A 14,875-nucleotide genomic window follows, 5' to 3' on the forward strand; every position below is an offset into this window, starting at 1 on the left:
GCACTAACCTACAGTTGATCCCTCTCCCATACACCACCTGCTCTGCAGCGCCGGGACAGTGCCTGCTGGGAATTGGAGTTCGCTGGACTGGATTCGAACTCCTATTGGTGGGAGAACATTTGCAGGGGGAGGAGACATTTGTGCTGGCCATTATTTGTCCAGGAGGAGCTCATTAGGGAAAGACTCTTCACAGCACAGGGCACCGAAGAAGGCGAGTGTGCCGAAATGCATCTGCCGCTGCTGGGATTGATGAAATAAACGGGTTACCTACCCTGAACTCCCCTCAGGCCTCTGATCTTTTCTTTGAAAGGATGTTTTTGGACACATACATACATATACATATATTATTTACCAAGAAATCGCCCAGAAATACAGCAAAAACAAATACAAGGAAAGGCCAAGTTTCAGACTGGAATTGAGTCTCTACCTTTACAGAGAGGACGTTTGGAAGAAGGGGGAAGAGCACGGGTGTCATTGTGTGAGGTAAAAATGGTTGTGCATGTACGGGTGAAGGTTGGCATCTGAGTTGGAGAAGGTAGAGGCTCTGTCCTTCTGCGGGTACATGTATTATGATAATCTCTTCCCTAACTGAACCATTGGAGAGCATGGAATGATCTTAAGGAAATACAGGGACAGAGATTGGGTTTGGCAGAAGACAGAGGAAAAAGCAGTGAGTGTGACATCTGCGCAGAAAGAAGCAGAAGACAATTGAGTGGACAAAACAATATGTGATAATATGCAGAAGCAAAGTGGAGCATAAATAAGAGTGGAAGAAATAGGGAGGAGCTTGTGAGAGAAGTAGATATGATGCTGGAACAAACCTGGAAAGAGGTTAAGAATGAAGTATATGCGAGAGGTCCATGGAGAGAGAGTGATAATACACACGTTGCAGACACTGAGGAGGACAATAGCCAGATTGTGCACATGGGAAGGCACAGGAATCCTGCTAAGGTTTGCCTGGCATGTGAGTTTACTATCTGTTTTCCTACTTAAAATTTCATCTTCATTTTTTTGTTATTAGAAACAAAGATTGTCGAAGCACCTCCATTGCCAGACCCTTCTCCTGTACCACCTCCTGCTCCAGCCCCACCACCACCGGCAGCTTCAGTCCAGCAACTGTCCACTGAAGCTGCGGAGTCCTCTTCTGCAGTAGCTACTGCCATCGATAAAGGGTACGTAAGAGATTGTATACATGATGCACTCGACAAGGCTATTCAGTCACACTGTATTACTTCTCAAAGTCTTCTCAGACCACCTATTTGAAGTCAAATAGGTTATTTTCACCAAACTCCGGAGTTTGAAAGTGATCACATGTTCAGTAAGCTTAGCATAGGAGTGGCATACGATAGAATTTAGAGGACTCTGAAGGACTAAGTTAAGCTTTCTCCTTTTTTCTTTCTTACCGATGCGGAGGTAAAATCAATGGGCATGAAATTAGTAGAGAGCCCAGCAGGGATTGAAGATGAGTTTGAAGGTTTAAAATTTGATGGTAAGGAATTGGAAACCTTTCCTGTTGAGGATACAAACAATCCACCAATTACATCTTGACTAGGCTGGAAGTTGCATGTTTCTGTGTTTAGAAGACAATCATGAGACTGGAGAAGGCAACACACCTGAAGAGTGTCCTAAGAAGAAGCATCTTGTCTGAAGAGTGGGGGCATGAACATGACAGTCGTCCAGGTAGGGATGCACCTTGATGCTGCCCTCGTGAAGGATTACAACCAAGGAAACCAAGATTTATGTAAATACACAACGGCTTAGCATCAGGCCAGTGAAACAACCGGGAACTGGAAATGCCTATATTGAACAGCGAATTGGAAGAAGAGTGATAATCTTTCCTGATAGGTACATCAGAGCAGGCATCTTGGACATTAGTTGGCGTTATGAAACCACCTGGAGGCTTTAATGGAATGTTAAATTGATGAGAGCACAACCTTAACTAGACCCTCTCTCATAATGTAACGCCCCTTTCCTTCAGGATCAGGATTATCATCTCCATCCACTGCTATAACTAAGGGATCGACATTCCTTTCTGCCTGGGAATCATCCTGAATAAGAGGTGCAGAAGGAGGAGTTTTAGGCAACTCAACAGTGCTCATATAAATGTCTCTCAGAAACATCATTCACTATATGCTCAATCAGTTGGAGAAGAGAGACAAGATCCACCCCAGAGTAAAGGAGCAAGGGGCTTGAGAGAGCAGAGGCCTGGTCAGGTCATGGTGGACGCACAGGTATCCATCAGACCTGGAGCTAAAGCCACGAACAAAAACAGATGAGAGCAGAGAGGGGGAGGGGGCAGTGAACTTCCACTAACTTACCCACTTAGGGGTTAGTGGGAATCTGGCATCTAGAACTCCTTCTCGAGTACCAGAGACTGGCACTCTTGAATCCATCCAGAGGGGTGACTGCACATCAGTATCTATTATATCAAATAGGGGGATGAAGAGCTCAATGTTTAAGGTGGTCCCATACCTATGCTCCTCCCAGAAGTAAACTGACTAACCATTAAAGTAGGAGTAGTTCCTTGTAAGAAAAGAGATCACAAGGTGGTGAAGCCACAAGTATGGCCAATTCTGTTGCAGGGCGACCAGAAGGTCCGATCTTAATGCCCTCACACACCTGTTGGGGTGTCATGCTTGATCACGGGGCGCTCCTCGTCTGGCCAGTGCTACAATGCCTGACAGGTCCGAGGGCTCTTTGTCGGAGATCTTTTGTCCGAATACGCCATGTAGGTGAATGCATGAGAGAGGACAGTGCAGAAGTTTAGCTAGTGGGAAGTGAAGTGTGTCAATTCAATTCAATTCAAAGATAGCTTTATTCGATTTTTGGAGGTAAAAACCATAAAAGCACATTTGGGTACAAATTTTTCCTTATAAAAATCAATTCCAATCATTTAATACATTATACATAAGGTTAAAATATAGTGAAGAATAAAAAGCATATTTTTTAAGAGATATTATATAAAAGCTTATAAAAAGTTTTCAGTTCATTGATGCTCTACATTTTACTGCATATTTCAGAAACTTAGCCACCGCAGCCACGGTAATTTCATCCTGAAGCATATATAGTTTAATCAGTGCTGGTCTACATTGCCTGAGGCCCCATATTTTTAACAACGGGACCAAATACCTCTTTCTTCCCCATTCATAGTATTTACAAAATAATATACAATGAATATTTGATTGTTTTGAAGTATTATCACAGGGACAGCTTAACAAGTTAGCGGACCAATCGTTTACCGTAGGAAATGTTATCAATCTGAAAAAACAGTCAGTCCTCATTCTTGTTAGCAATAGTCTCGTATAAACAGAGTATGGTGGAAATAGATAAAGTGGGATACCAGCTCCGTGCAACAAAAGATGATGATGCGCAAAGGTTGACTTGTTTCCTTCTAAGTAAGAGCGCCTATCTTCAAGTAAGCCTAAGCAACATTCTTTAAGGGCCTTTTTCGTAATTAAGGTGCATGACATGGGATTTTCATATAAATCAGAATGCCCTATAGATTTTAGAAATTTACTGACGTAAGAAAGCCATGGTATATTCCGCGAGGCAGCTAGTCCCATACAGTCTCTGATCACGTCCTTGCTAAAAACTGTTTTATTCGAGGTCCATATCTTGTGCCACAACAATATTGGACTTATCTTAATTATGTCAGTGATATGGACCCGGGCAAGTTTGTTGTGGCATATGGTGGTAGAAGTAGATCTGGGGACTGCTAACAGGTATCTCAAGAATGCATTCTCAGTGATTTGGATCTCGCGGCTGTCCGCCATGCCTCAGATTCCTGCACCATAGGTCGCAGTTGAAACACATTTTGCTGCGTAAATATTGAGCAGGATCTGGACAGGCTTACCACCCAATTTTTTGGCGAACTTTTTTAAAGCACCTATTTCTCTACAGAAGGCCAGGTTGCGTGAATTAATGGCTGTATTCCATGATCCCCTGCTATTAAAAACGATACCCAAGTAAGTAAAAGATTTAGTTAAGCTTATCTTTGTGGAATTTAAAAAAGTGTTGCAATCTACTTTGGTTTTTAAGCTGCAGCACATTGTGAAGGTTTTACCCACATTTATCATGAGTCCTCTTGAGCCCATGTATGAAGAAAAGCCAGTGAGTGCTTTCTGCAGACCTAGTTGTGTTCTATACATTATGACAGCATCATCTGCATATAATAATAGTGGAACTGCCATGTCATTGATTTTTGGGTAATCTACATCCAACTCGGCCAAGTAGTCTGCCACACTATTTATATATAAATTAAAAAGGAACGGGGCAAGGATGCACCCCTGGCGAACACCTTTTTTTATGGGGAAGGTTTTGGTGCATTTTCAGTTTTTTCCATAACGGACCATTGCCCCCGCCCCTCGATATAATTCCTTTATAAATGCGAGAATGTTTACATCAATTCCAACTCTATGAGGGTGCTCCAGAGTACGCTGTGGTTAATGCTGAGCTTAAGTCAACAAAAGTCATGTATAGATTAGTCTTCTTTACCACAACATATTTATTTGTAATCAGGGCCAGATTGAGACATTGTTCTACCGTACCTAGGCCAGAAACAAATCCATATTGGAATTTTGAGAGGATTCTATTTTCTATGGCCCAGGTTTGTAATTGGTTCAGCAATACTCTTCCAGCCACCTTCATCATTGAATCAAGCAGAGAAATTGGCCTGTAACATTTTGGGTCCATTCTATCTCCTTTTTTAAAAATTGGAATTATAATGGCTTCTTGCCATGTTGTAGGAAAACCTGCTACAGTGTAAGAATTAAGAACATTTGTAAGAAGGGGGGTCCATAAAGACATATTATCTTTAAATATGTCAATTGGGATTCCATCAGGCCCAGGAGCTTTAGAATTTGCACTTTCCGCTATGGCCTGTTCTATTTCTGGGAGTGTAAAATGAATATGTAGCGGGAATGTATCTACCATGAGTCTCTGTGGGTCTTTCTCTTGTAGCGTCCAAGGATCGAGGTTATGTGGTTCAACCGTCTCATCTATTTTATATAGCTCTGTAAAATGGTTGATCCAAACATCCTTTGTAATGGCAATTTCTAGGAGGTCTGTCGACCTCTCTTTAAAAAAAGGTGTGTTCACTTCCCTCCAGAAAGCCGGGTTATCCTTTAAGATACTGGCTTTTAATAACGCCTCCCAAGCGGCGTCTTTGAGTTCCCTTTTTCTTTTCTTGATTGACTGTTTATACACCAAGCGTGCTGTTCTAATATCTGCTTGGTTTTTTGGTACTCTTTTTAATGTGTCTTTAAGGATATTGTGTGCTTTTGAGCATTCAGAATTAAACCAGCCTAAACACTTATCCCTGGCATCTTCTTTCTGTTTCCTGGTAAGGTTTTTCTTAATTGTGATTGCTATTTTTCCAAAAGCGTTTTTTACTGCACATGGATTTGGAGGGTCTTCAAGGCAAGTCACAAATTGATCAAGATCCTCCATGATCAGATTTTTCAAAAAAGTATTTTTGTTTACCTTGGACCATTTTATAAAATAACCATTAATGCGTGCCAGGGAAATTGAGTGACAATGTAAGATTTCCGTTACATCCGGCGTCTGGCTAGTACTAGGGCCAATGTTGAGTTTCGCACTAATTGGGTAATGATCACTCATGACGATGTCCTCCTTTTTAAAGTCCACAGCACTCCGATAGTGACTATTTAACATCAGCACGAAATCTATTATGGAGTGTAACCCCCTTCCATGGAAGGTGGGTTGGAAGTCAATCATTGGCTCCGTTAGCTCAATAAAAAAGCCTAAGTCCCATTCATGTATTAATTTGTTCATTAGGTTACCGAAATGTGTATGTTCAAAGTGGGTAGTGAGTTCGCCATTAAGGCTTCTTATATCACAGACGCACGATCCACTATGAGGGCATAGCTGACAGTTAAAATCGCCCATCACTATGGCACATCTTTCCGCTTTATCACTTCCCATTCCCCGCTTCAAGGCATTTGATAATTCATCTACAAATGCTATATGGTCGTCCCTCGCTATGTTGTTATATAGATTAATCAGGAGAAAGCTGGGAGCCCCTTTCCCCTTCACTAAAAATACCTGCAATGAATGACCAATTTTTTTATTTTTATCTTTATTCTTATAGTTATCTTTGGGTATATCTAGACTCTCTAGGGTTATGTTTGCCCTGTTTGAGGCATACAGGCAAAGACCGCCTGAGTTCCTGCCCATGCTGGTCTGAATTGCTGGAGTAAAATTGGTACTGAAGCCATCTAAATTAGTAGGCTCCAGGTCCCAACATTCCTGGAGAGATATTAAATCAAAGCTATTTACAAAGTTCAAGAAGGTTGGATCTGTGACTTTTTTGGAAAGACCCGCGATGTTCCATGTTACGAGGGATAGATTTTCCCTGTAATTTTTGTTTTGCCCCATTTGACTTCTGTCCTTTAGATTTGGTCCCACTCTTGGCTCGGTTAAACTCCAGTTTTTTCCTACTATGTCTCTCTGCGCTAATGGCTTGTCTCGGGTACCTTCCAGAGGGGATTCCTCGTCTCCCTTATTACTAAATTGATTATTTAATCCCTCATGTACATCATATGATGTAAATAGGAGTGGGCTAGGAGATACTTGGTCAGTATGCAGATCGTTGTTATTTTTCCCTAAATTGTTGTTGGGAGGGTGGCTGATCTTTTCACTTATTTGGGTGTGGGATTCCCTATGGGCTATAGAAATCCTGGAATTCCGGGCTTCTGTCTCGCTCGATTTTTGGACTGATGATGGTCAATCTACCATTTCTAAAGATGAAAATCGATTGCTAGTTGGTATGCCCCTCCATCCTTCCATATACGGTTGCTCTCTTCTTGGATTCCAAGACCAGGCCTCCCAATCCCTTCTCCTATTCCGGGGTTCTACTTGGCTCCAGTTCCATTCAGAGCATTGATTCCAATGATGCGGGGGTTCTTGGTCGTAGGCATATATTGGAGGATAAAAGAAGTATAGACGTTTAGCGTCAATACCTCCCCTTTTCTCCAATATTGACCACGAGCAAATATATTTGACCGTGCCAGGGTCGTCAAAGTTTATGATGATGCAATCTCCCTGTATTTTTTTCTTTGTTTCACCAATCCAGGGAACCCTACACACCATTGAGAATCTAGTGTTACAGTTGGGAGGGAGGGGTCTATTTATACTAAGCCATTGCTGCACTTTATTTGTTAAAGACCATGTGGATTCTCTCATGTTTTCGGATAGTTCTGAAACTCCTGTTAGGATCACAGTGAAGGGACTTGCCTCTGGGGGGAGGTTGATGGGACGCCTGAAATTCCCTCCCTTTTTTTTGTCTCCCTCCAGTTGTAGTGCTGGAGTTTTGGATGGTATTAGCTTTTGTTTGTCTACTTGAGTGGAACCTCTAGGCGTATCAGGATTTATCCGTGTGGATACCTGGGCTACTTTTGGTTTTTCTTGAGGGTTAGGGATAGTTTTAGGATTTTTTGGTTGTGGTAGCCCTAGATGTTTCTGTGCAGTAGTGCCTTTATTGCCAGCTAAGTTGGTAACTCCTAGTGTATTTTGGTTGGTCGAATTATTTAAGTGAGTGGACAGCTTGGCTATTTGTTTTTCAATATTCATTAATGTTCGCTCCATTGGGAGTAAGTGAGTCTTGATAAGCTCCCCAATGCTGGCTAGTAGCTGCTTATTTGAATCACTTATATTACTCACGCCCCCCCCCTATCTGTGACATCTAAATTAAGCGATGTTGAAGAGAGGTTGACAATAGATGTATTTGTAAAATTTAAGCCATTTTGTTTAGGGGGGGGGTTATGAGATCTTTGGTTCTTTACAGGAGCTTTGACGGGCTGCTCATTATGTTTACTCCTCTTCTTAGCAATATTTTGTTTCGGGATAGCTCCCTCCCTCCTCCCCATTTCCTGGTTTTTCAAGGGTTCTAGTTGGGTTGGGGGTACAATTTGGGTTGGACTCATTATCAAAACGGGGGTTTTCTCTAAATCATCCCTTATTTCTGATTCTGATGATAGTTGTGTTGCAGATAAATCTACGTTATTAGGGATGGTGTGAATAACTGGGGGGACCTCCAGCAGAAGTGGACCCATTACTCCTGACTGTGTTGGAGTTTTAGCTGATGCCAATAGGCCCATTGAGGACCTGCGCGCTATGGCAAGATCTTGTGAAACTCTTCTTTCTAGAAGAATGATGCCCGATCAATCGCCTCATTAGCCCTCGTAATAAATTGGTCGATGGGTCCTGTAACCTGGGCTAACCCCTGGGCTGTTTTACTCCTACTTCCCCTTGTGCTCATGATATGTTATAATATAAATAACCAAAATATAACAAAATAAATAATAAAATAGGTGTACCTGAATATTAAGAAGCAAAAAAAAAAATCAATAAAAATAAATAAATAAATCAAGAACTCTATAGGCAAACGTAAATTAAGTACATACAATGAATAAATATAACAAAATGTAAAGTCTCTGGGAACAAAAAGGTAGTGGGGTGGCCCAGTCCAGTCTTACCCTGTCTTGAACGGGCTTAAACGGGCCCGCCCTTGGCCCGGGCTTCGCCCGGCGTCCCACGAGACGGGTCTGATGTCGTTTTTAAGCGCCTCCTGGCGCTCCCAGGTGACGCGGATCACCGCAAGGGCCTCTGGGCAATGTAGTCCGCCCCTCGCCGGTCTCCTCTCGGCGGCCCCGCTCTAGATGGTAAAAGAGCAGCCGGGCAGCGGGAGACAGGCGGGCGGGTCCGCGCTGGGGGCAGGGGGTCAGCAGAAGATTCGTGGGCAGCGTACTTTTCCGGCAGCAACAAGGGCAAGAGAAGTTCCCCCTCTCGATGGGTCTGATGTCGTTTTTAAGCGCCTCCTGACGCTCCCAGGTGACGCGGATCACCGCAAGGGCCTCTGGGCAATGTAGTCCGCCCCTCGCCGGTCTCCTCTCGGCGGCCCCGCTCTAGATGGCAAAAAAGCAGCCGGGCAGCGGGAGACAGGCGGGCGGGTCCGCGCTGGGGGCAGTGGGTCAGCAGAAGATTCGTGGGCAGCGTACTTTTCCGGCAGCAACAAGGGCAAGAGAAGTTCCCCCTCTCGATGGGTCTGATGTCGTTTTTAAGCGCCTCCTGACGCTCCCAGGTGACGCGGTCACCGCAAGGGCCTCTAGGCAATGTAGTCCGCCCCTCGCCGGTCTCCTCTCGGCGGCCCCGCTCTAGATGGCAAAAGAGCAGCCGGGCAGCGGGAGACAGGCGGGCGGGTCCGCGCTGGGGTCAGGGGGTCAGCAGAAGATTTGTGGGCAGCGTACTTTTCCGGCAGCAACAAGGGCAAGAGAAGTTCCCCCTCTCGATGGGTCTGATGTCGTTTTTAAGCGCCTCCTGACGCTCCCAGGTGACGCGGATCACCGCAAGGGCCTCTGGGCAATGTAGTCCGCCCCTCGCCGGTCTCCTCTCGGCGGCCCCGCTCTAGATGGCAAAAGAGCAGCCGGGCAGCGGGAGACAGGCGGGCGGGTCAGCGCTGGGGGCAGGGGGTCAGCAGAAGATTCGTGGGCAGCATACTTTTTGACAGCAACAAGGGCAAGAGAGGTTCCCCCTCTCGATGGGTCTGATGTCGTTTTTAAGCGCCTCCTGAGGCTCCCAGGTGATGCGGATCACCGCAAGGGCCTCTGGGCAATGTAGTCCGCCCCTCGCCGGTCTCCTCTCGGCGGCCCCGCTCTAGATGGCAAAAGAGCAGCCGGGCAGCGGGAGACAGGCGGGCGGTTCCGCGCTGGGGGCAGGGGGTCAGCAGAAGATTCGGGGCAGCATACTTTTCCGGCAGCAACAAGGGCAAGAGAAGTGTGTCTAAAATAGACTCTGGTGCCCTAAAGAAATTCTGTATGGGGAAAGGGTACCAGGACTAAGTAAAACAGTGGTGCTATCATTCCGCCACAATGTACCTAGACAGCTATCAACAAATTGAGGTCAACATGTTTAATGCCTAATTGCACAGAGGGTCAGCCGGCATTTCATCAGGACCAGAAAAATAGTAGTTTGTTGCCCCCTGAGGGGCAGGGGACCTCCTTTCTAGTAAAGGATGGCCACTTAATAAGTACAATACTGCACTTTGATGGTTGCAGTACAGTGATTCCACCTAAGGGAGAGAGAAAACAAGAGGTGGAAAATCACATGCGACAGAATTAGGATGGAAACCTATATCCACTATGCATTCATGCACATTCAATTGTTTATTAATATGAGCACGAATCAATAATGGTGTGCGCCTTCATGAATAACAAGTGAGACAAAAGTTTAAAAATCTCAAATCAAGCACTTGTATTAAAACTTTGCGCCACATGTAAATGTAAATGTAGAGGAATTTATATAGCGCAAATCACCGAGCGGTTTCTAAGCGCTTGCTTAGGGAACCCGTCCTGGTATTCCCCTGTGAGATAACCCCGGCAGGGTATCCGCAAGGTGAAAGCCAGGCATCCCGCCGCGAGGGGCCGTTGTGGAGATTAAGCAAGCTATTGCCCAGAGTCGCAGAGTGTGAACCCGTGAATCGAGTAGGCACCAGAGCCAGAATTGTCGAGTCCATGGACATTTTTTTTTAGGACTCAAGACCCCGCCGAGCCGGGAATTGAACCCTGGTCCCGGGTTGACCTCTGCTTCCAGGTCTGCCTCCTCTAACCAGTGAGCCACACTTCTCCACACAGGCACAGCATGTAATGCTTAAGGCTCTCAAATCGGTGTAATAATAGGTGTAGGTCAGCCATCAGACATATTCAAGTGGTGCGATTTATATGCACAAACATCTGCTGTTTATACTTACCCCAAGGTGAGCAGGAAATTACCCCTTAGGCAAGGTGGAGGGTCCCACAGAAACTATGGGACATCTTTATGAGAGGGGGAAAGAAAGAAAGAGGCAAACATGGCCGTGTATTGAACCGTTCACAATCGTCATGTACGCGTTTGTGTGACTTTATCTTCGACTCTTTCAATACACGGCCATGTTTGCCTCTTTCTTTCTTTCCCCCTCTCATAAAGATGTCCCATAGTTTCTGTGGGACCCTCCGCCTTGCCTAAGGGGTAATTTCTGTAGTAGCGGTCTAGTGTTCCGCTTGCGGAACAGGAAGGGGAGTGACAGGAAACGGAAGGCGGCCATATTGTGGTTATTGGCGCCGACCGTCCGAAGCAGTTAGAAGCTCCCGGCGCTCCGGGAATAAAGGATACACAACAATGATCTAGCGCGTCAGTGTGCTTATTTACGATTTCATAATGGCGACGAAGGTTGGGATATAACCCCACGAGCGCACACCAACGACGCTATCTCACGAAGTGGGCGTGAACAAACGCCGAGACACCGGAGCGCGGCAGAGGAGCCGACTACAGGCGGGAAAAAGAGCGCGAAACATAGGTTAGCTCTCCAGAAGGGAAACGGAGATCCTGACCCAATAAATAAGCGGAGGCATAAAAGCAGAACTACCACTTGCACAGCCACAACCGGGGGAGCATCACACCCCAAGGCTGGCAACGCATAGCACGCGCAGAGCACACGGGAAGCACAGCAAGGAACAGACTATCCCTACCAAGGTGCATAGTACCCGGCATTCTGGCAGAACGGAGGAAGTCAGCAGAAGCAACAGGCTCGGCGAGCCAGCTTACAGAGGATAGCCACCGGGAGCAGACCAGTCGCACAGAGACAGGGAAAGAAGAAGAGAGCGACGAGGAGCGCAGTACAGAGGACACAGACAGGCAGCACACGCCGGGGAGTCCACCAGGTGGGGCGAGCCGAACAGCGCCTACTAGGAGAAACACGTCCAAAATGGCGTCCCAGTCAACATCCCTCACTCAACTAGTCCCATTCCTGACGAAAGGAGGTGAACCAGAGATGAAATGGGAAGACTGGAAGAGATACTTCCTAAATTATCTAGAGGCACTGGAAGAAGAAGGCGACACCCCGTTCTCGAGCAAGAGGAAAAAGAAAATTCTGTTGCATAACTTAGGTCCAGAAGGGATCAGAGTATACGACACCATAGTAAAAGGTGAGAGGGTCGCCAAGGACGTAGACGTGTTTGGTCACGCAATCTCTGACCTTGATGCACACTACAGGCCTGTGGTGTGCGTCGCAATCGACAGATACAATTTCTTTCAGAGGAAGCAGAAGAGTGGCGAGACAGTGGACGAGTATGTCGTAGCTTTACGGAAATTGGCCCTCACGTGCAAATTTGGCACGCTACACGACAAATTTATTAGGGACCAAATAATAATGCACACAGCTAGCACACACATACAGGAGAAGATGTGGGTTAATGGCGATGCACCACTCAAAGAGATTTGGGCGATGGTCAAGAAAGCGGAATTGTCTCGACGTTGCGCACAAGCGGCGAAAAAGGAAGCCGGAGAGTCGCAAACAGTTTGCAGGATAATGACACCAGCGAGAAATGAACGGCCAAGACCGAAGGACATGCAAAGGAATCAGGATGGAGGAAGGTCCAACAGTAACTACAAGTACCAAAAAGACAACAGGACCAACAAAGGAGGTCGACCAAGCTGCTACAGGTGTGGTTGCACTGCACATCTAGGGAATGACAAAGCGTGCCCCGCATTCAGGGCGAAGTGCTCATACTGCAGCATTTTTGGGCACTACGAGAAGGTGTGTCGCCGGAAACCCAAAAACGCAAAGGTACGATATATGGACCAGGAACGAGAAGAGGACGTAAGCGACCAGGAAGGCACTCAGGACGAGGTGGAGTTCCTGTACATAGATGTCCAGGTATTGGAAATGGATGGGTCGAACGAAGATAAACCCAGACTGAACATGCACATCGGGGGAATACCAATGGAGATGATTGCAGACAGTGGTGCACCCATATCCATCATACAAAGACAAGTATGGGAGGACAAGTTCACGCCCAAGATCAAAGAGACACTACTACCAATGGACTTGAGACCAGTCACATATACGGGTCAAAAGATCCCCATGTTGGGGTACTGCCCCCTCCTGTTCGAGTTCAGAGGCCGCCACGCCAGTTGTAAGCTATACGTAGCAGAGAAGGGCCCCTCAGTTTTGAGCTGGAAGGACCAAGGTGCATTGGGAATCCAACTCAACCCAGGAGGCATTGAAAAAATCCTGCTGATGGACATGGATAAAGTGGAAGATGTGGGATCATGGCAGAAGGCATACCCCAAGGTGTTCAATGGCCAAATTGGAGAACTAGGAAAATATAATCATCTCATTAAACTTAAAGAAGGTGCAAAGCCGGTGGTGCACAAAGTGCGGAACATCCCTTTCCGCAGTAGGGACGCTGTGCAGACAGAACTGGAAAGGTTGGAAAAAGAGGGAGTGATCAGAGCAATAGAGAGTGCAGAATGGCTTTCACCCTTGGTGGTAGCCCAAAAACCAAATGGCAAGGTACGACTCTGTGTTGATCTCAGGGAATTGAATAAAAACATTGTCATAGACAAATTTCCACTTCCACGCATCAATGAGATGATGGCGAGGACAAAAGACGTCAAATGGTTCTCCACAGTGGATTTGTCATCAGCATACCATCAAGTAAGATTGCATCCGTCGTGCAGCCATCTCACATCCTTTATTACACCCTTTGGATGCTACGAATTTGTGAGGATGCCGTTTGGCCTAGCATCGGCAGCAGCGGTCTTCCAGAAACTTATGCACAGATTGCTGAAGGACATAAAAGACGTGCTGTTCTTTCAAGACGACATCCTGGTAATGGGCAGATCAAAACAAGACCACAACGAGAAACTCCACAAAGTGTTGCGCACGCTACAGGACAATGGCCTGACAGCTGAATGGTCCAAGTGCAAGCTGGGAGTGCAATCTGTCACATATTTGGGTCATGAAATAAGCGAACAAGGGATAAAACCAAAGAGGACAAACATGAATGCCATCTTAAAGACCCCCACGCCAGGCAAGAAAGAAGAAGTTCGGTCGTTCCTCGGAATGGCCGAGTATTACAGTAAATTCATTCCCCATTTTGCCACAAAGACTCACTTCATTCGCCAATTGCTCAGGGAAAAGAACACGTTCAAGTGGGGACAAGACGAGCAGGAGGAATTCGATGCCCTCAAACAAGAGATGAGTATTGCCATTCCCCTCAAAGGATTCGACCCTAGTGCAGAGTCCGTCCTCACCACAGACGCCAGTGACCGCGGCCTGGGTGCAGTCCTAACGCAGATATCTGAAACGGGGGAAACATCAACCGTCAGTTTCGCTTCGAGGTCCCTGGCCCCCAATGAGGACAAATTCAGCATTGTCGAGAAGGAAATGCTGGCAGTGGTCTGGGCTATGGAGAAATTTAGGCAGTACTTGTGGGGAGCCAAATTCCGGGTGAGAGCGGACCACAAACCCTTGGTCCGAGTACTGACCTCCAGCGGACATGATCACGCTACTCCCAGAATTGCCAAGATGACGCTCAGACTGCTGGACTTCGTTTACGAGGTGGAACACATTCCGGGTCCGCAGAACAAAGTAGCGGATTTCCTAAGCAGAGCGGCGGCCATGGATGAAGCAGAGAGTGGAGAAAAACAGGACTGGGACGGATATGTGGTTGCCACGATTCAAGACATGGAGGAAGTGATAAGTGCCAAAGAATGGGAAGAAGCATATAGGGAGGACGCTGATTTAGAAGCAGTGAAAGGATACGTAGTCCATGGGTGGCCGGAAAAGAGACACCTTAAGGAGGAACTGAGAAGGTACTGGGAAGTACGAGATGAACTATCGCTAGCAGACAACCCGTTGTTCTTACTCAGAGGGGATAAAGTGATCCCTCCAAATGCATCCTGGAACACCTGATGTCTTTACTCCATGAGGGACACCAAGGCATCACAAAAACAAAAGCCCTTGCCAGACAAGCATACTGGTGGCCCGCCATTGACATGCAGATTGAACGTCACGTGCGAAAGTGTGAGTCATGCG

At 46.3% G+C, this 14,875-nt stretch overlaps 1 protein-coding gene across 1 annotated transcript in view; it reads left to right on the forward strand.

Annotated features, from left to right (window-relative positions):
- CNGB1 (cyclic nucleotide gated channel subunit beta 1) overlaps positions 1-14,875 on the forward strand; it is a 1,191,945-nt gene that overhangs the window by 183,024 nt on the left and 994,046 nt on the right. The window contains 1 exon segment of the mRNA XM_078668834.1: positions 1,022-1,172. Coding sequence (XP_078524960.1) covers positions 1,022-1,172 — 151 coding nt within the window.

The sequence above is a fragment of the Lissotriton helveticus genome, chromosome 12 (assembly GCF_964261635.1).
Source record: "Lissotriton helveticus chromosome 12, aLisHel1.1, whole genome shotgun sequence".
Lineage (NCBI taxonomy): Eukaryota > Metazoa > Chordata > Amphibia > Caudata > Salamandridae > Lissotriton > Lissotriton helveticus.